The sequence below is a fragment of the Salvelinus namaycush genome, chromosome 34, assembly GCF_016432855.1.
Source record: "Salvelinus namaycush isolate Seneca chromosome 34, SaNama_1.0, whole genome shotgun sequence".
Taxonomy (NCBI): domain Eukaryota; kingdom Metazoa; phylum Chordata; class Actinopteri; order Salmoniformes; family Salmonidae; genus Salvelinus; species Salvelinus namaycush.
In genome coordinates this window covers 225,001-250,390 of record NC_052340.1, presented here as the reverse complement: position 1 = coordinate 250,390, position 25,390 = coordinate 225,001, and the positions used below count along the sequence as shown (strand labels likewise).

Here is a 25,390-nt window from a genome sequence, read left to right as displayed (position 1 = left end):
CACACACACACACACACACACACACACACACACACACACACACACACAGTCCGGCTTAGTTGATAAAAAACAAGAGTCTGCAGCTCTGAGGGCTCTGGTTAGCACTCATTGATCCCTCGACCCCGCGTGTCGTGAAAAAAAGTCCCCAATTTAAAAACTTTTTCCGGTCAGTAGTTTATAGATGACTGCGAAGCATACACATTCATCAGGCTGTCACATAACCTGGGTGGGGTTCATTAGGCACGAAACAGAAACAATTTACTGAAACAGGGAGGGACTACCTGGACATGTCCAATATTTTTCCCCCCCGGTTGCGTAATGTTTTCCAATGTGAGCCCTAATAAACAGGGCCCTGGTACAGCTAACCTGAGAACGACAGTGAGGAAAACTTACTTCCAGACGATGGCGTTCTCGCTGGCCTTGTACTTGGCCTTGCCCTTCATGCAGATCACCTGGACCCCGCTGGTGTTGAGAGGGGTGGGGATGCGCACCTGGGTAGAGGGGTGGGGGTGCGCACTTATGTAATAAAATGTATGCACTCTACTGTAAGTCACTCTGGATAAGAGCGTCTGCTAAATGACTAAAATGTAAATGTAAATGTAAAATGGTAGTAAAAACGTGGAAAAATACATTCAGTTCAGTGGATTCATTCCCCATCTAGAAACACTCATTCATTAGTTTATGGGTAAGACCAAGGGTGCATCCCAAATGGCTATGTTGAGCACTACTACTAAAGTAAGTTATTTCAGGACTTTTACCTGACCATGATGACCACGACCTGGTCAGGTACTGTGTCCAAAGCTCTATGCTCACTTGGTACCCCTAAATCCCTCTGTAGCCATACCTCAATCTTCTGAGCCAGAAGCGAGGGCTTGAAGTTGGACTTAATGACCACCTTGACTTCAAGCTTGGTGCGGCCCACCTCCCTGACAAGGGGGATGACACGGAAGGGTAGGATGATGTCCTTGGTGGTGCGGTACCTGTGGAGAAGAAGAGGCAAACACACACACACACACACACACACACAAAACGGACACAAGGTCAGAGCCTGTGTGTGAATGTGTGTGTGCGCGTGTCCGTATCACACAAGCTCGTTACCTCATGAGTTCACACTCTCCGTCCGGAGGAATGAAGCTGATGCTGCGCTCAGCGTCAAACTTGCTGAGACGCACACACTGGTGGAATGTACAGTCGTCAATGGCTATGGATTGCTTACCGCCACCACCGCCACTAAGAGGGAGATAAAGAAGAGAGGGAGGGAGAGAAAGAGAAAGGTGTTTAAAGGGGACAAGAGGGCCACACACACACTGGAGGGGAAACCTAGCCTAATCATAATACACACTACAAAATGGATGACAGTGAGATTAACGACTAACACTAATTTACAAAGAGTATGAATTTCAAATTAGAGCTGATGCACACATTGAACTCCTTCATACTGAAATCCACAAACACACACAAAACAGATACAAATTGCCTGGTCAGTCTGACTTGCATGCCATGTCGCGTTCAGAAGGATGCAACATTTGATTATGAACACTACATCCAATTCTACATGTCAGAAAATCAGACACACAACATTGCTCTGTAGTGAACACAACCACGTGTAGACAAAACGATGGACAGACGCACACAGAGGCAGATTGAGGCAGACTGAGGATGGAGAGAGCAGTCTGACCGAGTGAGTGATGTACGCTACCTGCCCCCCAAATCACTGAGGTCCAGCACAGAGAGAGGGAGAAAATAAAAACACAAATCAAGGGCGGAACACACAGAGCTTGACACTGACACTTAAAATATTAGCACTCTAAACATAATGCGAGGAAATAAAAAACTTCATAAAAAAGGTGATGGAAAATGATGAACAAAGTTTTAAAAAATCCACACTGTTACGTTACAGCCTTATTCTAAAATGGATCAAATACAAATATTCCTCAATCTAGACACAATTCCCCAAAATGACAAAGTGAAAACAGGCTGAGAAATTGTTGCGCATTTATTACAAATAAAAAAATGAAATTCCTTATTTACATAAGTATTCAGACCCTTTGCTATGAGACTAAATTGAGGTCAGGTACATCCTGCTTCCATTGATCATCCTTGAGATGTTTCAACAACTTGATTGGAGTCTACCTGTGTTAAATTCAATTAATTGGACATGATTTGGAAAGGCACACACCTGTCTATATTAAGGTCCCACAGTTGACAGTGCATGTCAGAGCAAAATCCAAGCCATGAGGTTGAAGGAATTGTCCGTATAGCTCCGAGACAGGATTGTGTTGAGGCACAGATCTAGGGAAGGGTACCTAAAAATGTCTGCCGCATTGAAGGTCCCCAAGAACACAGTGGCCTCCATCATTCTTAAATGGAAGAAGTTTGGAACCACCAAGACTATTCCTAGAGCTGTCCGCCCGGCCAAACTGGGCAATAGCTGGATAATGGCCTTGGTCAGGGAGGTGACCAAGAACCCGATGGTCACTCTGACGTTCCTCTGTGGAGATTGGAGAACCTTCCAGAAGAACCACCAATCAGGCCTTTATGGTAGAGTTCTAAAGTCCTAAAACGTCTAAAACCTGTTTTCTCTTTGTCGTTATGGTGTATTGTGTGTAGATTGATGAGGGGAAAAAACTATTTAATCAGTTTTAGCCTGGTCCCAGATCTGTTGTGTTCTTGCCAAATCCATTGATGTCATTGGCAAGCCAAACATTGTGGAAACAGGAGGCACCTGAGCTCAATTTCGAGTCTCATAGCAAAGGGTCTGAATACTTATGTAAATAAGGCATTTCCACTTTTTATTTTTAATAAATTAGCAAAAAAAAACATTTGAACGGTTTTTGCTTTGTCATTATGGGGTATTGTGTGTAGATTGATGAGGGAAACTTATTATTTAATCAGTTTTAGAATAAGGCTGTAACGTAACAAAATGTGGAAAAAGTCAAGGGGTGTCTGAATACTTTCCGAATGCACTGTATATATTTTTTAGACCAGAGGAAAGAGTTCCTCCTACTGGCCCTTCAACACCACTTCCAGCAGCATCTGGTCTCCTATCCAGTGACCAACCCTGCTTAGCTTCAGAGGCAAGCCAGCAGTGGGATGCAGGATGGTATGCTGCTGGCAAATCAATCAAATAGAAATATACAAAGCCGGCCACACCCGTTGCCCCCTCACCTTTTGCCCGCCGCCTCCTCGGAGGCGCCCCCCTTGCCCTGTTTGTCGATGACGATCTTGTCGTTCATGCCAAATTTGCACTCCGGCATGCCGCTCAGGTAGCTTTTCATCACCACGCGGCCTGAGACGTGGGCGCTCAGCACCTGGCCTGATTTGAGCAGAGGAAGAGGTTACCACGGAGAAACACGGAAGGCAGGTAACCGGTTCAGGACAGCTGTCAAGGAGTGGTTTACACATTAAAAACAGGCAGGTGGCGGCCTCTAGTGGTATAGTGCCACACTGGCACTATACCACTCCGCTAAATTTGCATTCATCGTCATATTTATTTAACTAGGCAAGTCAGTTAAGAACAAATTCTTATTTACAATGACAGCCTAGTGGAGAACAGTGGGTTAACTGCCTTGTTCAGGGGCAGAACAACAGATATTTACCTTGTCAGCTCGGTGATTCGATCCAGCAACCTTTCGGTTACTGGCCCAACGCTCTAACCACTAGGCTACCTGTCACCACGAAATATAATAAATATATGGGCACTTTTCTTATAATTCCCTATTTCTTCTAAAATGTTTGGTTTACACACCTTGTTATTGGATTTTTAACATTGCAGAACCAATTTCGGTGCTACACACAGGATTTTTTTGTTTGAGTTGAGTTGAGTTGAGTTTATTTTTACAGGGACAGTGCACATTAATCAACGTTTCAGTAAAAGTGCCGGTTTTAGCCAGCCGGCTAATTTTCAACCGCAGTCCCTGGGCAGGTTATTAAAAACAATTACAATATAGACAATAGCAACATAGAACAAGACATAGCAACATAGGACAAGCAAGACGTAGCATACAGACAGAGCAACATAGAACAAAAAGCAGCAAGACAAAATTCATAAAAGCGACAAAGTGTTTCCACACCTCACCATACAGACAACAGACATGGAAAGCGGCAACACACAGCTAGGGACCATGTTCACAAATCTGATTGACCTTTAGCCATGTCTTCAAGCATTTTGTGAAAGTGTGATATGTGGTGCAGTTGTGTGTCTGATGGCAGTGTATTCCAGACATGGGAAGCTCTCACAGAAAAAGCAGATTTACTAAAGGTGCTTTTCCTTAGGGGAACTACACAGTCACCTCTCATGGCAGACCTTGTGGATCTGCTGCCATATGTTTGGGTTTTCTGTTTAACAAAAATACTGAGTGGAGGGGGAGCCAAGCCATTTAGGATCTTGAATACAAGACATGCATCGGTGTATTGCACAAGATTTTCCCAACTCAGGAGCTCATGCTTTCTGAGGATGTGACAGTGATGATGGCTATTGGGCTTCCTATCAAGCACTTTGAGAGCCTGTTTGTAGACAGACTGAATAGGTCTTACTGTTGTACAGCAAGCTTGGGCCCAACTAGTCAAGCAGTATGTTAAGTGGGGGAGTATCATAGATTTGAAGTACAGTTTTGCTACCTCTGTAGTCAAACAATTTCGTATAAATCGGAAATTAGCTAGGTTGAATTTGAATTACCTTTTTCACATGCTTTTTAAAAGAGAGGTTGGAATCAAGTATGATGCCAAGGTACTTAAAATCAGATACCACCTGGAGCTTCTCCCCTGACACATAGACATCTGGCTCAGTAGCATCTGTTGCCCTCTTTGTGAAGAACATGCAAACAGTTTTTTTCACATTGAGATGCAAACACGAGTCACTGAGCCACTTTGTAACCTGGACCATTACAGTAGTGAGTTCTTGTGCAGCTTGTTGTTTGCTCTTTGCATGCACATATATCACTGTATCATCTGCATACATTTGAACTTCAGACCCAGTACAGACAGAAGGCAGATCATTAATGTACAGGCTGAACAGGAGGGGCCCCAGTATTGACCCTTGGGGCACGCCCACATCATAGCTAAGAGTGGGCGACAGCTCATTGCTCACTCTGACACACTGAGTTCTGCCTTCAAGGTATGATTTCATCCATCTCAAGGCATCGGGGGAAATTTTCATTTTCATTTTTCATTTTTGTATTGTAATTTCAGAAAATAATATAATATATTATTATAATATATCTGCAGTAATAGTGTAATGATAGTGTTTCACAGGTCTTACTTAACCACCAGTGTTGTGATTGGCTGTGATATTGGCCTATTGATTTCTCCCGCCGAAGCGGCATCTGTTGTCAAAATGGGAAAGCTGTTCTGACTTTGTGGCTGTGTTATCTAGCGGAAATCGCTCTGTCATTTCGATTTAGATGGTACAATGATTCCCTACAGTATTCAGTGCTTGATTTCTCACATAAACAGAAATTGAGCATACAGTGTAGACTTTTAGCAACCTGGATATTACACAGGATTTCCCACTAGATAACACAGCCAGAAAGTGAGAACAGCTTTCCCATTTGTACAACAGATGCCGCTTCGGCGGGAGGACTCAGTAGGCAAAAATCACAGCCAATCACAACACTGGCACCTTTAAGTCTACACTTTTAATTGTGGGGTTGCTATGCTGCCTCTGGTACCTGGGGTCTTGAAAGTGTGCAAGACATCATGAAATCAGCAGATTATCAAGGTGTTGGAGTCCAATGTTCAAACCAGTGTCCAGAAACTGGGTCTCCATCGAAGGTTGTGGGTCTTCCAGCAGGACACATATCAAAAACCACCCAGAAATGGTTCAAATCACATCCAAAACCTTTGGCGAGATCTGGTGGAGGGCACCTCTCAAAAAAGAAGTAGAGCAGGTTGTTGCTGCCAAATTGATAGCAGAAAGGTACAGCAAGCTCATTGAAGCGTTTGTCTGCAGTAATCTTGGCCAAAGGCTGTGCAACTAAGTACTAGCTCCGGGGTGCCACTAATTTTGTTCATGCCATTTGTCTTTATTTTCTAAATTGAGTTTACAAAAATGCACTTGGTTCTGCAATGCTGAAAATCCAATAACATGGTGTGGAGACTAAAAGTGTTTTTCCATTTCAACTTATTTTAGAAGAAATAGGGACATTTTTACAAAAAAAGCGCAAGGTTGACAATATATTTGGCCGCAACTGTAAAGTCTAGTAGCCTCGTCTTTGTAATGTGAGATCGTGATAGATCATTGGGTCACTGACCTGGTCTAGTCTTGGTGATTGTATATTGTGCATATATAGTGAGCTCCAAAAGTATTGGACAGTGTCACATACTATGTTGTTTTGGCTCTGTACTCCAGCACTATGAATTTGAAACATTACAATGACTTTGAGGTTAACATGCAGACTGTCTTTTTCATCCATTTCGAGTGAACCGTTTAGAAATTACAGCACTTTTTGCACATAGTCCCCCCATTTTAGGGGACTGAAAGTATTGGGACAAATTCTGTGTAGTTAATGTGTTTTAAAGTGTGTATTAAAGTAGTCAAAAGTTTAGTATTTGGTCCCATATTCCTTGCACGCAATGACTACATCAAGATTGTGACTCCACAAACTTGTTTGATTTTTGTGCCCAATACAAATGAACAGTAAATCATGTATTTTGTCATTTCGGAGTCCCTTTTATTGTAATTAAGAATATAATGTGTTTCTAAACACTTCTACATTAATGTGGATGCTAACATATTGAATAATGATGAGTGAGAGAGACGCAGAAATATCATAACCCCCCCCAAAAATGCTAACCTGTTCTGTTATTGTAATGGTGAGAGCTTTAGCATGTCTTGGGGGTATGATATTTGTAAGTCTAACTTTCTCACTCATCTTTATTCACGATTCATTCAGGACTATCCGTCATCATGGTAGCATCCACATTAATCCACATTAATGGTAGCATCCACATTAATCCACATTAAGTGTTTAGAAACATATTCTTATTTACAATAAAAGTAACTCCAAAATGACAATACAGTTGAAGTCGGAAGTTTACATACACTTAGGTTGGAGTCATTAAAACTAGTTTTTCAACCACTCCAAACATGTCCAATAGAATGTATTAATTCAAGCAAGGCCCAAGAACCGAGTCCAGTGTACGTTTGTCTTTGTTGATTTGTTTCAGTACAGCAGTGTTACAAAGTCTTTGCTGCAAAACACACACATCGGTATTACCTTGTGGAGACATCAGCAGGTTGACGCTCTCCAGCACATCCAGGAAGAGCTCGTTGCGACGGTACTTGATGCCCTCGCGACGCCAGCCGATCTGCCCAGTCACCTGACTGGTGATCTGAGACTGCTCCTCCTTGGACTGGAGACAGAGAGAGGGAGAAAAGGAGAGATAGAGATAGAGGAAAAGGACAGGGAGGAGAGAGAAACAAGTGGTTGATAAAAGAGATGAAAAAGACAAGGAAAGAGGGTAAAAAGGAGGAATGGACAGAGGACAGCGACGAAAAGGACAGGGAGGAGTAGAGAAAAAAGGGATCGACAGACAGAGGACAAGGAGGAGGAAAGAGAGAAGAGGGATGGAGAAGAGGGTAAAAGGACAGTGAGGAAGAAAAGTAGGGACAGAGAGAAAATGAGAATGTAATTTATTTATTCAGGCAAGTCAGTTAAGAACAAATGCTTATTTACAATGACGGCCTACCGGGGAACAGTGGGTTATCTGCCTTGTTCAGGGGCAGAACGACACATTTTCACCTCGTCAGCTTGGGGATTCAATCCAGCAACCTTTCGGCTACCTGTCGCCCCATGCCAGATTGTTATGCCCGAAACACTTTTGACCTGGGTAATTCTAACGACAACTCAATATGTAAAGTTGGACTCGGCAATATGTTGGTCATATATCCGTAAGGAGACAGTCACCCCGCTGTGCAAGATGTGAAACAGCCGAGTCTGCCTTTAAACAACCAATCAAAAGGGAGAGTACTCACATGGTGCTGGAGAATGAAATGACCAAGGGATAAACAGCAGCCACGTAGCACAAAGACAGAGACAGACACAGAGAGACAGAAAGAGAGACAGAGACATACAGATCGAGCGAGCGAGCAAGAGAAAAACACATTACACAACTCTACATCGAATTCATCACTGTCATCAGCTCTGGCCGAAGCCATCCCTCATTTCCAACATCAACAGCTGAAAAGGTATACCACAGTGTGACTACCACGCAGTCCAAACTGGATATGAGAGATATCTTAAAATAATGGTCATGGTGCCCACCTGGCTCTTGATGCCCGTTTGAGTGATGAAGGTCTTCAGTGCGCCAGTCTCCGAGTTCTGGGGGTAGCCAAAGTCCAGGATCTCTACAAGGGACAAGGTGATCGTGAGACCACACACACTTCTGCTATGAGCTCACCAGATGGGCTCACAAAGAGACACCATCTTATTTTATGTAACCATTATTTGACCAGGTAAATTCAGAGACCGTGTTGAACATGAGTGACGATCTGGGAAACGGTTGCAGGGGAAGAGAAGGGTTGTTTCCAACCGTTACCCTCTTTAAGTCAAATAAGTTTTTGTCCTTCTCAAACATCATATATCAGAAGAAAGTTGTACTTGTATGTTTTTAAAACATGTCCACTGCTGCATTTTCTGTATATTGCTATTCACCTAAAGAAAACAAATATGTGGCCTTGCTGGTCTAGGGGTAACGCCGCAGGCTCTGGCACACATGCACAGGCAGGGCATAGGTTTTAAATCTGGCCAACTGCCTTAGAATTATAGTGGAGAGGTTGTGTCTATGTCACTATCTGTATAAAACATTTATTTAAAAAAAAATGTAAAAAGTCATTTTTGAAGAGAAAAGCAATCATAATAATATCACCAATATCTCGAGTGGATATTAGCAAGTCTGCAATGTCTGTCACCGTCACACAGCACACCTCGTCGTCTGCCGGCGCTATATTTTCTTTAGGTTCAGATTTTCTTGCTTTAAAAGTCACAAAAATCTAAACGTAAAAAAACAACAGCACAGCAGAAAGGCTGCCCGCGGCACGAGAGAACCACTTCAGGATGTGGCATGACGGTTGTGTGGAATTCCTGTAAAGTTTGTAAGGTTGTTGTAAAACGATTGGGGGAAATAACACGCTGCAATTGAGAGCACACACACTAGGGATGGGCACAGTTATTAAACTATTCTAATATCTTAATCGATTTTAGTATTCGAAAGTATACTTTTTTGGGAAAAAATCCTATTTTTACAATGAAAAGACTGTCCCAAATGAAATGATCTATGTGATATTGCTACTAGGGCTGACCCCATTTAGCCGACTAGTCGATTGTTTGCTCGATAGGCTGTTGGTCGAGCGAGATTTCTTTAGTCGAGCAGTGGCAAAAAGATATAGAATGGTGTACAAGACACCAGTCTGATTCGCGCTGAGTGGACTGACCCATTGTGGAGAACATGGGGATGACACAGTCCACCAGTCTAAGACGTGCTACTGAAATTATATATGGTTATATTACATAAGAACAAGGGTGCGACACAAATAACAATTAGATAACGCGCTTTCTCCATCATTGGATAGTGGTCGCTGTCCACAGTCCTGAAACACATCACTGCGCTGTTGAATTGGCGCATTTTCCTAGACCATGTTGCTCTGTGCATAATAGCAAAGTTAATGAACTGGCATATTGGTGTTGAGAACAACACGGTAGAGGCAGCAGCAGAATGTGGAGATGAGAAAACAGCCTTTGCCTTGTTGTCTCAGAGAAGTGAGGAGAAGAAACCCGGACTTAATTAGATCAATAGATCAAATCAATAGCCTAACTGTTAAATGAGTGTGGTGTTATAAAATCAGCAATATAAATCTACAGAAATAAGACAGATCCTGCTTCTGTTGCCTGTTTGACTGTTTGTTTAATAGCCTACGGATTCCGAGAGCAACCAAGCCTAACGCAACAACGTCAAGTACACAATTGCACAAATTCGGCTGTTTTTAATATTTGTTGTGCTGATATATAAAGGTTTGACGCTATTTTCCGATAGAACATCCGCTCTGGTATTATTTATTAAGTGTTGCTTACATTGCTCCAAATTGTCAGGGAAATAATATTTATAATGATAACCATAACATTCCTTTTTCTCGACCTCCATATTAGTACAATTATTATGAATGGTAATCATCTTATCATTATCATTGGTTGGCTTAGTATAGCACCCTTGTATAACCACCATGGAGCTGTAGGTAATGTCACTATCATTAGTAGACCTTAGTATAGCAGCCTTGTATAACCACCATGGAGCTGTAGGTAATGTCACTATCATTAGTAGGCCTTAGTATAGCAGCCTTGTATAACCACCATGGAGCTGTAGGTAATGTCATTATCATTAGTAGACCTTAGTATAGCAGCCTTGTATAACCACCATGGAGCTGTAGGTAATGTCATTATCATTAGTAGACCTTAGTATAGCAGCCTTGTATAACCACCATGGAGCTGTAGGTAATGTCATTATCATTAGTTGGCTTAGTATAGCACCCTTGTATAACCACCATGGAGCTGTAGGTAATGTCACTATCATTAGTAGACCTTAGTATAGCACCCTTGTATAACCACCATGGAGCTGTAGGTAATGTCACTATCATTAGTAGACCTTAGTATAGCAGCCTTGTATAACCACCATGGAGCTGTAGGTAATGTCACTATCATTAGTAGACCTTAGTATAGCACCCTTGTATAACCACCATGGAGCTGTAGGTAATGTCACTATCATTAGTAGACCTTAGTATAGCAGCCTTGTATAACCACCATGGAGCTGTAGGTAATGTCACTATCATTAGTAGACCTTAGTATAGCAGCCTTGTATAACCACCATGGAGCTGTAGGTAATGTCATTATCATTAGTAGGCCTTAGTATAGCAGCCTTGTATAACCACCATGGAGCTGTAGGTAATGTCATTATCATTAGTAGGCCTTAGTATAGCAGCCTTGTATAACCACCATGGAGCTGTAGGTAATGTCACTATCATTAGTAGACCTTAGTATAGCAGCCTTGTATAACCACCATGGAGCTGTAGGTAATGTCACTATCATTAGTAGACCTTAGTATAGCAGCCTTGTATAACCACCATGGAGCTGTAGGTAATGTCATTATCATTAGTAGACCTTAGTATAGCAGCCTTGTATAACCACCATGGAGCTGTAGGTAATGTCATTATCATTAGTAGGCCTTAGTATAGCAGCCTTGTATAACCACCATGGAGCTGTAGGTAATGTCACTATCATTAGTAGACCTTAGTATAGCAGCCTTGTATAACCACCATGGAGCTGTAGGTAATGTCACTATCATTAGTAGACCTTAGTATAGCAGCCTTGTATAACCACCATGGAGCTGTAGGTAATGTCATTATCATTAGTAGACCTTAGTATAGCAGCCTTGTATAACCACCATGGAGCTGTAGGTAATGTCATTATCATTAGTAGGCCTTAGTATAGCAGCCTTGTATAACCACCATGGAGCTGTAGGTAATGTCATTATCATTAGTAGGCCTTGTATAACCACCATGGAGCTGTAATTCTAACCACACATCCTGTTATGTGTTAATACTGTAACTTACTTAGACATTTCAATACTGTATCCATCAATCATGTATTTGTTAATGTCATCACACAGCATACGAGTCATTCATGATTTGAAATGCAATCAAGCATTTTAGTTTTTAAATAAAACAATGCGAGCCTTGAATAATTAGCTAAATAAACCGTTCCATTTCAGAAATTGTATTCATTAATGATTGCAACTATTTTTAGTCTGCTGTAATAAATGCTTAACAAAAAAACGTTACTAAAGACTCTCTGGTACACTTATACCTAATGTAATGTTGTTCAGGGTTTGTTATAAACAATTTATTGATGTGATTATGTTACGCTATAGTTACAGCCTGCCCGCTCATTAGGCAGATTGACGAGGGCAGCATTTTCTAAGCTGAACTAAGACGCACCTCCAACACATAAAAAAACCTCACATAATTCTGCCAAAAAACAATGACAATTTCTCTCAACCAGTGGAATATGGGTTTTTTAGGTGAGCGTTGACGCCGGCCTTTCATAAGCAGTAACCCACTTTGTCAAAGGCAGGGGCGCAAAATAATTTAGCTTGTCTTATTCCCAGCACACCTCTCCAGGGTGCTGTTGGAGAGATGCATGTCCGCAGCGCTCCACCAACGTTCAGTCCCAAAACATTCTAACATCAATCATGTAGCAGATATAGGATATGGTAGAAAGAGTATGTGGCCTTTTCTGAAGCCTACAGGCTGGAGATAAAATGTATGACAATGTAATGAGACGGACACTTTTTACATCACGCAGGTTTCTCCAGATCAAATAGCCTCATCTAAATGGTGCACAATCAATTTTTTTGTTGCTGTTAACAAAGCAACATATCCTAAAGACAAGACAGGTCAGAGTAAAATAGACATTATGGAATGGACAATCACAACTGTTGTCCAGGAGTTTCACCCCATTGTCATGATCAGTGGTATCAATCAGGATTTTTTTGTAACAAGCTAATCATAGCGAAAAGGAAAATAACTTCTGGATTTCCCGCCGTGTAAACATATTGCAAATAGGCTCACGATAACTCCTGATAAAGTTGGGTAGCTGATATTCAGAGATAAATAGCCAAATTGATTAGTCACGGGAATCAGGACAAATAAAGCAAACACAATGGCCTGTTTTACAAATGGTGGGCCTACCACGTGGATGGGCATTCATAAAATTCCATAGTGAGCCGACATTGTCCGACAAGGTCCTACCTAACCCCACTCCCCAGGTGCTCTCATTTGTTGACTTCTGTAACCGTAAAAGCCTTGGTTTCATGCATGTTAACATTAGAAGCCTACTTCCTAAGTTTGTTTTACTCACTGCTTTAGCACACTCTGCCAACCCGGATGTCTTAGCCGTGTCTGAATCCTGGCTTAGGAAAACAACCAAAAACCCTGAAATCTCCATCGTCAACTATAACATTTTCCGCCAAGATAGAACTGCCAAAGGGGGCGGTGTTGCAATCTACTGCAAAGATAGCCTGCAGAGTTCTGTATTACTTTCCAAGTCTGTACCCAAACAATTCGAGCTTCGACTTCTAAAAATTCACCTTTCCAGAAACAAGTCTCTCACTGTTGCCGCTTGCTATAGACCTCCCTCTGCCCCCAGCTGTGCCCTCGATACCATATGTGAATTGATTGCCCCCCATCTATCTTCTGAGCTCGTGCTACTAGGTGACCTAAACTGGGACATGCTTAACACCCCGGCCATCCTACAATCTAAACTTGATGCCCTCAATCTCACACAAATTATCAATGAACCTTCCAGGTACAACTCCAAATCTGTAAACACGGGCACCCTCATAGATGTCATCCTAACTAACTCGCCCTCCAAATACACCTCTGCTGTTTTCAATCAAGATCTCAGCGATCACTGCCTCATTGCCTGCATCCGTAATGGGTCTGCGACCAAACGACCACCCCTCATCACTGTCAAACGCTCCCTAAAACACTTCTGCAAGCAGGCCTTTCTAATCGACCTGGAAAGGGGTATCCTGGAATGACATTGACCTCATCCCGTCAGAAGAGGATGCCTGGTTATTCTTTAAAAGTGCCTTCCTCACCATCTTAAATAAGCATAACCCATTCAAAAAAAATAGAACTAGGAATAGATATAGTCCTTGGTTCACTCTAGACCTGTCTGCCCTTAACCAGCACAAAAACATCCTGTGGCGTTCTGCATTAGCATCGAATAGCCCCCGTGATATGCAACTTTTCAGGGAAGTTAGGAACAAATATACACAGGCAGTTAGGAAAGCCAAGGCTAGCTTTTTCAAACAGAAATTTGCATCCTGTAGTACTAACTCAAAAAAGTTCTGGGACACTGTAAAGTCCATGATGAATAAGAGCACCTCCTCCCAGCTGCCCACTACTCTGAGGCCAGGAAACACTGTCACCACCGACAAATCCACTATAATTGAGAATTTCAATAAGCATTTCTCTACGGCTGGCCATGCTTTCCACCTGGCTACCCCTACCCCGGTCAACTGCCCGGCACCCTCCACAGCAACCCGCCAAAGCCCCCAGCATTTCTCCTTCACCCAAATCCAGATAGCTGATGTTCTGAAAGAGCTGCAAAATCTGGACCCCTACAAATCAGCCGGGCTAGACAATCTGGACCCTCTCATTCTAAAATTAGCTGCCGAAATTGTTGCAACCCCTATTACTAGCCTGTTCAACCTCTCTTTCGTATCGCCTGAGATTCCCAAAGATTGGAAAGCTGCCGCGGTCATCCCCCTCTTCAAAGGGGGTGACACTCTAGACCCAAACTGCTACAGACCTATATCTATCCTACCCTGTCGTTCTAAGGTCTTCGAAAGCCAAGTTAACAAACAGATTACCAACCATTTCGAATCCCACCGTACCTTCTCCGCTATGCAATCTGGTTTCAGAGCTGGTCATGGGTGCACCTCAGCCACGCTCAAGGTCCTAAACGACACCATAACCGCCATCGATAAGAGACATTACTGCGCAGCCGTATTCATCGACATGGCCAAGGCTTTCGACTCTGTCAATCACCACATTCTTATTGGCAGACTCGACAGACTTGGTTTCTCAAATGATTGCCTCGCCTGGTTTACCAACTACTTCTCTGATAGAGTTCAGTGTGTCAAATCGGAGGGCCTGTTGTGCGGACCTCTGGCAGTCTCTACAGAGTTCAATCCTCGGGCCGACTCTCTTCTCTGTATACATCAATGATGTTGCTCTTGCTGCTGGTGATTATCTGATACACTTCTACGCAGACGACACCATTCTGTATACTTCTGGCCCCTCTTTGGACACAGTGTTAACTAACCTCCAGATGAGCTTCAATGCCATACAACTCTCCTTCCGTGGCCTCCAACTGCTCTTAAACGCAAGTAAAACTAAATGCATGCTATTCAACCGATCACTGCCTGCACCTACCCGCCCGTCCAACATCACTACTCTGGACGGTTCCGACCTAGAATATGTGGACAACTATAAATACCTAGGTGTCTGGTTAGACTGTAAACTCTCCTTCCAGACTCACATTAAGCATCTCCAATCCAAAATTAAATCTGGAATTGGCTTCCTATATCGCAACAAAGCATCCTTCACTCATGCTGCCAAACATACCTTCGTAAAACTGACCATCCTACTGATCCTCGACTTCGGTGATGTCATCTATAAAATAGCCTCCAACACTCTACTCAACAAACTGGATGCAGTGCCATCCGTTTTGTCACCAAAGCCCCATACACTACCCACCATTGCGACCTGTACGCTCTCGTTGGTTGGCCCTCGCTTCATACTCGTCGCCAAACCCACTGGCTACAGGTTATCTACAAGTCTCTGCTAGGTAAAGCCCCGCCTTATCTCAGCTCACTGGTCACCATAGCAGCACCCACTCGTAGCACACGCTCCAGCAGGTATATCTCACTGGTCACCCCCAAAGCCAATTCCTCCTTTGGTCGTCTTTCCTTCCAGTTCTCTGCTGCCAATGACTGGAACGAACTGCAAAAATCTCTGAAGCTGGAAACACTTATCTCCCTCACGAGCTTTAAGCACCAGCTGTCAGAGCAGCTCACAGATTACTGCACCTGTACATAGCCCATCTATAATTTAGCCCAAACAACTAACTCTTCCCCTACTGTATTTATTTATTTATTTCATTTAGCTCCTTTGCACTCCATTATTTATATTTCTACTTTGCACATTCTTCCACTGCAAATCTACCATTCCAGTGTTTTACTTGCTATATTGTATTTACTCCGCCACCATGGCCTTTTTTGCCTTTACCTCCCTTATCTCACCTCATTTGCTCACATTGTATATAGACTTATTTTTCTACTGTATTATTGACTGTATGTTTGTTTTACTCCATGTGTAACTCTGTGTTGTTGTATGTGTCGAACTGCTTTGCTTTATCTTGGCCAGGTCGCAGTTGCTAATGAGAACTTGTTCTCAACTAGCCTACCTGGTTAAATAAAGGTGAAGTAAAAAATACAACCTAGTAAGCAGGAAGCAGGAACAGACTTCAATACAACCTAGTAAGCAGGAACAAACTTCTTTTTTTGTTCCTGTTTGGACGTTGTTTTTTGGTGTTTTACAAACGGTAGGCTTACCACATAAATGGGCATCAACAAAATTCAATTTCAGGCAACACTGTAGACTACACCACAGTAAGCACGGACCGACGCCCTTTTTTTGGTGCAGTTCCGGACCGGCCTCAATTTCCACATCCACGGACATTGGTTTTTGGTCTGGTAGGGACCCCGCCCCTCTCCCGCCCCTCCCCCGCCAGCAGAGTGCACCGGCTCTTTCCTGAGTAGCGCCCCCCATTGAAGTAAGAAAATATATATATCATATTTAAAACATGCATTTCAATTATCAGGATATCCACTTTTTTTTTAAATATTATTTGAATACTGCAATCAATTCAAATGCCCATCCCTAACACACACACACACACACACACACACACACACACACACACACACACACACACACACACACACACACACACACACACACACACACACACACACACAGTAGCAACATTAGATGACTGACACATCAGCTCTGCTCTTTCAAGATGACTCTTTCCAGACGATATCCTAAAAGAGTGGCAAAAGAAAAGGCTTCCTTTACCGTCCAGCAGCTCGTAGATTAACACAAAGTTGTTCTTGATGTTCTCCTCGCTGATCTTGCCGAAGTAGGCCGTCATGACGTCGCACATCTTAAGATGAGATAAAATCAGACCATTCTTTATCAATCCCCAAGGACGAAACATTCTATTGCGCCAGCCAATACATACAACACCAATAAATATACCTTGTAGAGGAACTCGAACACCATGGCAGCGTTGACATTCTGCTTGGTGACCGCCGCCAGCCAGATGTTGGAGCGCTTGACGTGGAAGAAGCTGGTGCGGGCGATGTTGGTGACCGGCGAGCGCACCTGCTGCCGCGCGTGGATCACGTTCACGCGGAACGCATCCACCGCGTTGCGCCTGGATACACAAATACAGAAAAGAAAAGGAGGGGGTCGTTAGAGACGTTCAAAAGCTAGACCTTGAGCAGCAAGCACACACAGAAGAGGAACAGAGTGTTAGACACATTTAACTGTATTAGGCAAGTAAAGATATGAGATGATTGAACTGTCAAAGAGGGGGAGAGTGAAAAAGGACCATGAGATGCACGGGAGAAAAGAACCGGTAAAGGGGAATGTAGCCTACATCTGGAGAAAAAGAAACCCGGCTTTAATAAGGGGTTGTCACTGCAGCTGGCAGGCCCGGCAAGACACTTGCAGTCAGGAGATGATCAGTTGCCAAGCAAGCATATCATCTTACCTATTCCTACGGTAGCCAATGGACAAGACGATGGACATGGAGAGAAATGGCACCAGCAAAAATGGTGGACAGAAACAGAAAAAATGAAGAGGAGCAGAAGAGGGAAAGGAGATGGACAATGAAAATGGGCAGAGGGTTCGGGAGAGATACACGAAGGGCGGGTGCAAGCACACCAGTGTTTCCATTAGCCGGTGTTGGGTTCTGAGAATATAAAATATACTTATTCATGTCACTGAGGGAGAAAGGGTCATGTATAACGTTTTCATGATTTCAGGATATGTTATTGCTAGCCATCAGGGATCATATGGGAGGGATCCTCTGGGTGAAGAGAAAGTCTAGTACCAGTCACCATGACAGCCGTGAGTTGGGGAGGAGTGAGCCGTTTGGGCAGAGGTCAGATGAAGTGAGGAAGAACAGATATCACTATGGTTCTGTCTAGCAACAGAGATGCATTGGCTGTTCAGATGTGCAGGAGGAGACTCAGCATAGGAGAAAGGGTTAAATATCAGTGCTTGTGTGAATATGTCTTTGTCTGTTCAGCTGTTCGGTCCTTTGGGATGAATAAACTTGGTTAAAGCTTTCATAATGTCCGTTGAGTTCTTACTCTGATATTTAGAACGTAACACCGGCAAAACAAAGCAAAGCTATGAAATAAAATTGTAGCAAGCATCCCGATTTCATGCTTAAGCACCATTCTCTCACTTCTTATGCGCTGCCTTACATGCATTGCGCCTGCTGCGAGAGAGAGAGAGAGTGTGAAGCCTTGGCCTTTTTCATTAGGGTAAAACAAAAGACATAGGGGGGAAAAAAAGAGAATGCCTATAGCCTAAGTGGAATGTAGTCGACAGTATTGTAGTGGACATTTATTTTCATATTCATAATTATTTGTTTTATCATTATTATTATTATTGTAGGCCTATTTATTAATCTAAACTAGTTCTTTAAAATATGTACTTGTTGTGTTTCATTCTGTTGAGACATTTTTGTTGGCTAAATTAAGTGAGATCTGTCTTTTTAATTGTTTGCTCCTTATTAAGTTATATGTAAGCCTGTTGTAAAATAAATAACATTAACCGATTGCTGTCAATTGTTGAGTGCGGTTGGCACTAGCATTTGTTGGTAATCGCTGCACTACACTGAGTGTACAAAACATTAGGAACACCTGCTCTTCCCTTGAGAATGAAAAAGTGAATCCGGGTGAAAGCTGTATTGATGTCACCTGTTAAATCCACTTCAATCAGTGTAGATCAGTGGTCACCAACCGGTCGATCTCCAAAGCATTCCTAGTCGATGGCCAAACATTTCTGTTAAAAAAAACAACGATAAACCTCGCGTTACAATTTTAAATTAGTCTCATGCGGTTGGTGCACCTGATTCAGCTGTCCTGCACGCCGGGTAAGCGACGTGTCCCCAATTTACAATGAATGAGTAGGAAAGTGTATCGATAGGCTTGCATCATTATTAGCAGCTTGTGTCTTTTTTATATTAAGGAATATTTAACTTTCTCTGGTCATAGGAGTAACAACATGAATTTGTGCATGACGCAGAAATAATGCGGTGCGACTCGAGTTGCCATCAGCTAGAAGACAGTGTCCCCTTTTGGTCAGTGTCAACGGAGGACTCAAAAAGTGATCGACTCAAAAAAGGTTGGTGACCACTGGTGTAGATGAAGGGGAGGAGACTTGTTCAAGGATTTTTAAGCCTTGAGACATGGATTGTGTGTGTGCCATTCAGAGGGTGAATGGGCAAGTAAATATTGAAGTGCCTTTGAACGGAGTATGGTAGTACAGTGGTTGCTCCTTTAAAAGTTGTGTCATACCGCAGCACACCTTGCAGGCTGCTGCAGCATTCTGTGGCACGTTATTTCATCCTCAGCCATTTCTTCTGTTAATGCAAGTTATTGCTAGTTTGACCACCAGAGGGCATATTTGAGAAGCATTTGATAGTCTTCCATATTGGCATTACCAGAGAATTGAAAACCTTTCTTGTAATAACATAGTATATGGGATTGATTTTAAGAAATTTGGCTTAAAAAATGTGATTAATACTATGGTGTTTCTATTCCGAGAAAAACGAAAAACAAAACCCTCAAGGTTTCCATTATGATGGAATGGGGAAAAAATGGTACGGTGCAAGGTGACGGTCGGGAGTAGGCTCCAGCATAAGAGGATTGGAGGATTCTAAATGGTTTGCCTTCATGAGACAACTTTGCTCCAATATTTCTGTAAATCAGTTATATTTATTCCCACAGTAATTAGTTATGGATACATAACTAAATCAACATCTGCATTTGAAAGAGTATTTTGATCATTATTTTATTAACGAAAGCATAAAGATGCTGATGAAGAAATACAGTACTGTACAGTATATGCTTTTACATTTGGATAATAAAGCATTTAGAAGATATAAGCCACCTGCATTTGTTTATTAGGCTACTGTGCAGTCTGACAAGTAAACATAGCCTACAATACATACTGCAGTAAACATGGGCAAGTTACTAATTCCTTACATAAGGGAGAGCAGGCCATGTCTGTATTAAAGAATTCGGGCACGTGGGAGACCGGGGTTCAATTCCCCGACGGGGAGGAAGGAGTAGGCTGTCCTGGTAATTAAGAATTTGTTCTTAACTGATTCCATATGTTATTTCATAGCTGTGATGTCTTCACTATTATTCTACAATGTAGAAAATAGTACAAATAAAGAAAAATCCTGGAATGAGTAGGTGTGTCCAAACTTTTGACTGGTACTTGCTTAATTAATTCAATTAATATTATGGTGTTTTCATTCCAAGAAAAAACAAAAAACCCTCTGGGTTTCCGTTAGGAAGGAATGGAAAATATGTACAACGTGACGGTCGGCAGTACAGTACTGGGATATTTAGCTAAAGAATCCCTGTGTCGTGAGGTCAGGGCACGCGGGAGACCGGACCGGGGTTCAATTCCCTGACGGGGAGGAAGGAGTAGGCTGTCCTTGTAAATAGAAATTTGTTCTTAACTGACTTGCCTAGTTAAATTCAAATCTGGAGTGCCTGCGCACTGACATGCGTTTTTCTGGATTTTTTTGTTGTTATTCTGTCTCTCACTGTTCAAATAAACCTACCATTAAAATTATAGACTGATCATTTCTTTGTCAGTGGGCAAACGTACAAAATCAGCAGGGGATCAAATACTTTTTTCCCTCACTGTACAAATCATAAATTGATAAAGGTACTAAGATATAATGTCTCCATCAAATCTAATAAGAGATTTTAACTTTTTTATTCTTATTTATTTGAAGACAAATGTTTAATGATGTATGAAATTGGATTTGTTCTTCATCAACTGGTAATACATAAATAATGAAGCAGGTTAATAGGTTGAACATTTCACTTTTAATTCCAATTTTTTTTCAAGATACAACATTGTCATCTTTGGATTTTCAAGGAAGGTAAGTATATTATTTTGTATGTATATTGCATATTTCCCATCACCTAATGAACAACCACAATACAAGCTCTGTGCTTATTGATGTATCCTGAAAATGACATCTGCTGCTTTAGATTGTGTTGGAGAATCTCCAGTCTTCTGGTGATTTCCCAGTATCTATACTGTTTTCTTTGAAGTAGAAAGTCAAATCAATATACACCTGGTATTGGATACGACTGGAGAAAAAAATTCTCACGGAGATTCATACCTGAACCGCACCTTTATTTGCCAAGGAAGAGTACATGATCAGTGAATATATTCAAGGCTTCAATGTGGGGGGGATCTCATGCGCGGTAAAAACTACAGTACATGTATATAGGACTTGCATCCTTGGCACAATAAAGGTATTATATTCTACTCTATCCATAGGCTACATTAATGCCATTCAGACTTGAAGTTGATACAACTATGATAGCTGAGGTTCATCGATTGGTATGAATATTAGTTCAGAACCTAACGTTTTAGGGTCCATACACAGATCGGCTACATACTGTAGCTAGCTACACATCCATAGGCATACAGTTATTTTTATCCTCCACTACACAATAAGCAAGTAAATAGTTAGCTAGCTACAGTTGAAGTCGGAAGTTTACATACACTTAGGTTGGAGTCATTAAAACTTGTTTTTCAACCACTCCACAAACATCTTGTTAACAAACTATAAGTTTGGCAAGTCGGTTAAGACATCTACGTTGTGCATGACACATATAATTTTTCCAACAATTGTTTACAGACAGATTATTTCACTTATAATTCACTGTATCACAATTCCAGTGGGTCAGAAGTTTAGATACACGAAGTTGACTGTGCCTTTAAACAGCTTGGACAATTCCCGGAAATTATGTCATGGCTTTAGAACCTTCTGATAGACTAATTGACATAATTTGAGTCAATTGGAGGTGTACCTGTGGATGTATTTCAAGGCCTACCTTCAAACTCAGTGCCTCTTTGCTTGACATCGTGGAAAAATCAAAAGAAATCAGCCAAGACCTCAGAAAAAAATTGTAGACCTCCACAAGTCTGGTTCATCCTTGGGAGCAATTTTCAAACGCCTGAAGGTACCACGTTCATCTATAAAACAATAGTACGCAAGTATAAACTCCATGGGACCACGCAGCCACCATACCGCTCAGGAAGGAGATGCGTTCTGTCTCCTAGAGATGAACGTACTTTGGTGTGAAAAGTGAAAATCAATCCCGGAACAACAGCAAAGGACCTTGTGAAGATGCTGGAGGAAACAGGTACAAAAGTATCTATATCCACAGTAAAACGAGTCCTATATCGACATAACCTGAAAGGCCGCTCAGCAAGGAAGAAGCCACTGCTACAAAACCACCATAGAAAATCCAGACTACGGTTTGCAACTGCACATGGGGACAAAGATCGTACTTTTTGGAGAAACCAAAATAGAACTGTTTGGCCATAGTGACCATCGTTATGTTTGGATGAAAAAGGGGGAGGCTTGCAAGCCGAAGAACACCACCCCAACCATGAAGCATGGGGGTGGCAGCATCATGTTGTGGGGGTGCTTTGCTGCAGGAGGGACTGGTGCACTTCACAAAATAGATGGCATCATGATAGGAAAATGATGTGGATATATTGAAGCAACATCTCAAGACATCAGTCAGGAAGTTAAAGCTTGGTCGTAAATGGGTCTTCCAAATGGACAATAACCCCAAGCATACTTCCAAAGTTATGGCAAAATGGCTTAAGGACAACAAAGTCAAGGTATTGGAGGGGCCATCACAAAGCCCTGACCTCAATCCTATAGACAATGTTTGGGCAGAACTGAAAAAGTGTGAGCGAGCAAGGAGGCCTACAAACCTGACTCAGTTACACCAGCTCTGTCAGGAGGAAGGGCCAAAATTCACCCAACTTATTGTGGGAAGCTTGTGGAAGGCTACCTGAAACATTTGACCCAAGTTAAACAATTTAAAGGCAATGCTACCAAATACTAATTGAGTGTATGTAAACTTCTGACCCACTGGGGATGCGATGAAATAAATAAAGGCTGAAACAAATCATTCTCTCTACTATTATTCTGACATTTTACATTCTTAAAATAAAGTGGTGATCCTAACTGACCTAAGACAGGGAATTTTTACTAGGATTAAACGTCAGGAACTGTGAAAAACTGAGTTTAAATGTATTTGGCTAAGGTGTATGTAAACTTCTGACTTCAACTGTATGTTACTTTATCTGCATCATCAGCTGGCTAATGTTAGCTAGTCAGCTAACTTGCTATGCACAAACGTTTGTCTCTATATTAAGTAACATATTCATATTTTTGCTTGACTTGTTATGACGTTATAATTACTTACATTTGCTTCCACCGTAATGTTTTGTCAGCCATCTTTGCTGAAGAAAGTCACCAGCGACGGGTGGCATAACGTCAAATTCGTCATTGGAACCACTCGACTCCCCCTTGCGGTGGTCTGGAGCAATGAAGCCGTGACGCTGGATACCTCTAAGTCCCGCGGTGTACGCTCGCAACTTTTAAAGGAGGAACCACTGTAGGTGCCAGGCGCACCGGTTTGAGTGTGTCAAGAACTGCAACGCTGCTAGGTTTTTCTATGCTCAACAGTTTCCCGTGTGTATCAAGAATGGTCCACCACTCAAAGGACATCCAGCCAACTTGACACAACTGTGGAAACCATTGGAGTCAACATGGGCCAGCATCCCTGTGGAATGATTTCAACACCTTGTAGGGTCCATGCCCTGACGAATTGAAGCTGTTCTGAGGGCAAAAGCGGGTGGAACGCAATATTAGGAAGGTGTTCCTAATGTTTTGTACTCAGTGTATAACCTGTTTTAAACCATTCTGTTGAGACATTTTTTTTGTTGCCAAATTAAGTTCCATATGTAATGTTGTGTTTGCTGCAATATAATAGTCTGCTTGTATTGTCCCTATAAACAATGGACTTGACTTACTTTTGATATTACCCTAATAAAGTTTGAAACTTTTGTGACGGATGTGTGTGGTGTGGCTATAATTAGGCTATAGCCCTACTGCCGGGCCTACGATATGAAGGCAGTGCGCCCCGGCGCTCCAACTGACTCTGACAGTTGAACTTGAGGTGAGGAAGACCCATTTAGGCCTACCAGAGTTACTCCTAGAATCTAACAATATAATGCTTATCTTAAAAAAAAAAATTGGATCGAAAATGAACGAATTAGCCTCCGTCTGTACGCCTATATCTGTAAAGCAGACGCAGTGGCCTATCTGACAAGGATAAAGAAATGCCTGTCGGTGTCGTAGCATGCTGCCGGCTTATCTCTATCTTTCTGGGGCTAGGCCTAAGCTTCTCTTACTATTTGTTTATATTACTATCATACATTAATCAATTATACAATCATACAATCAATTTGATTTTGTTTTTACCAATCTAACTACAAAATAACATAATGGTCATTTATTTGATTTGATGTATCTACTGATAAACTGGGTAAATCAAGATGTTGCCTAGGTCTATTCATAATACAGGTAAATGCATATTATTCAATAGGAGTGTGTGCATGCATTGAGTTATTGAGCTTGTTTGAGCCGATTTCATGGGGCTATGGACGACAAACAATCCCTTCCTTCCATTTAGTACTTATTTTATTGGCAACTGCTAGGACAACATTATTTTATTGTACTGATCAACATTTGCATAGAAGCAGCAAGCTCTTCTTTTATAAAATTTTGCACTGTCTCTAAGAAAGTAATGATGTCATTCACAAGGCAGAATCTGGCTATGGAATCTAGTGGAAACCAGACGGGAGGTGAGGGAGACGAAGAACTGAATGAGTTTTTGAAAAAGTTTATTAATAAAGTTTTTGGTGACAATTAGCAAATCAGTATATTTTGAATTATCACAAACAATGTACTAGGTTAGTGAATTCAGCTGTAAGCTAGCAAGGAAAGTAACCCTACAATTAAAGCAGGAAGCCACAAGTATAGTCTCGCATTGTAAAAGTGTTCTAGCCTGTATGGACATTGTTTTGCGAACAGTAATTAACAGTTTCAACTTTTCTACATCTTCTATTATTCAAGTGTTTGTGCAGCATGAGTGGGGAGCTAACAATGCAGCCCACACAGCCTAGCAATGAATGATTAAGAGGAGCAGGCACTTTGCCCTCACGCTATAAAGGGGATGGGAGACCAGATGCTGCTGGAACTGGTAATGCCCCAGGGCAGTGATTGGGGACATTTCCCTGTGTAGGGTGCCGTCTTTTCGGATGGGACGTTAAACAAGTGTTCTGACTCTCTGTGGTAACTAAAGATCCCATGGCACTTATCGTAAGAGTAGGGGTGTTAGCCAGGACACCGGGATTGAATTCCCAATCTGGCCTTCATAGCATCATGGCCACTTAATCATCCCCAGTTAACAAATTGGCCCATTCATCCCCCCTCTTCTCCCCAGGTTGTTGCTGTATATGAGAATGTGTTCTCAGTCAACTTACCTGGTAAAATAAGTGTTAATTGTTTTTATAAATAGACTTGATTCTCTCAATCATCTGAGACACACTTGACAGGCGTACCGA

At 42.0% G+C, this 25,390-nt stretch overlaps 1 protein-coding gene across 2 annotated transcripts in view; it reads right to left on the bottom strand.

Moving 5' to 3' along the window:
* The window catches only part of LOC120029113 (AP-2 complex subunit mu), a 50,379-nt gene that overhangs the window by 6,000 nt on the left and 18,989 nt on the right, over positions 1-25,390 (bottom strand). Inside the window, exons 3-11 of one of the 2 annotated variants that reach the window (XM_038974425.1) lie at positions 16,883-17,060; positions 16,700-16,787; positions 8,265-8,347; positions 7,976-7,981; positions 7,218-7,353; positions 3,169-3,316; positions 1,099-1,230; positions 845-980; positions 394-491 (exon numbers count right to left, since the gene is read on the bottom strand). In XM_038974425.1, the coding sequence (XP_038830353.1) occupies positions 394-491; positions 845-980; positions 1,099-1,230; positions 3,169-3,316; positions 7,218-7,353; positions 7,976-7,981; positions 8,265-8,347; positions 16,700-16,787; positions 16,883-17,060 (1,005 nt within the window). The remainder of the gene's footprint in view (positions 1-393; positions 492-844; positions 981-1,098; positions 1,231-3,168; positions 3,317-7,217; positions 7,354-7,975; positions 7,982-8,264; positions 8,348-16,699; positions 16,788-16,882; positions 17,061-25,390) is intronic. The other variant, XM_038974426.1, reaches the window with a different exon arrangement.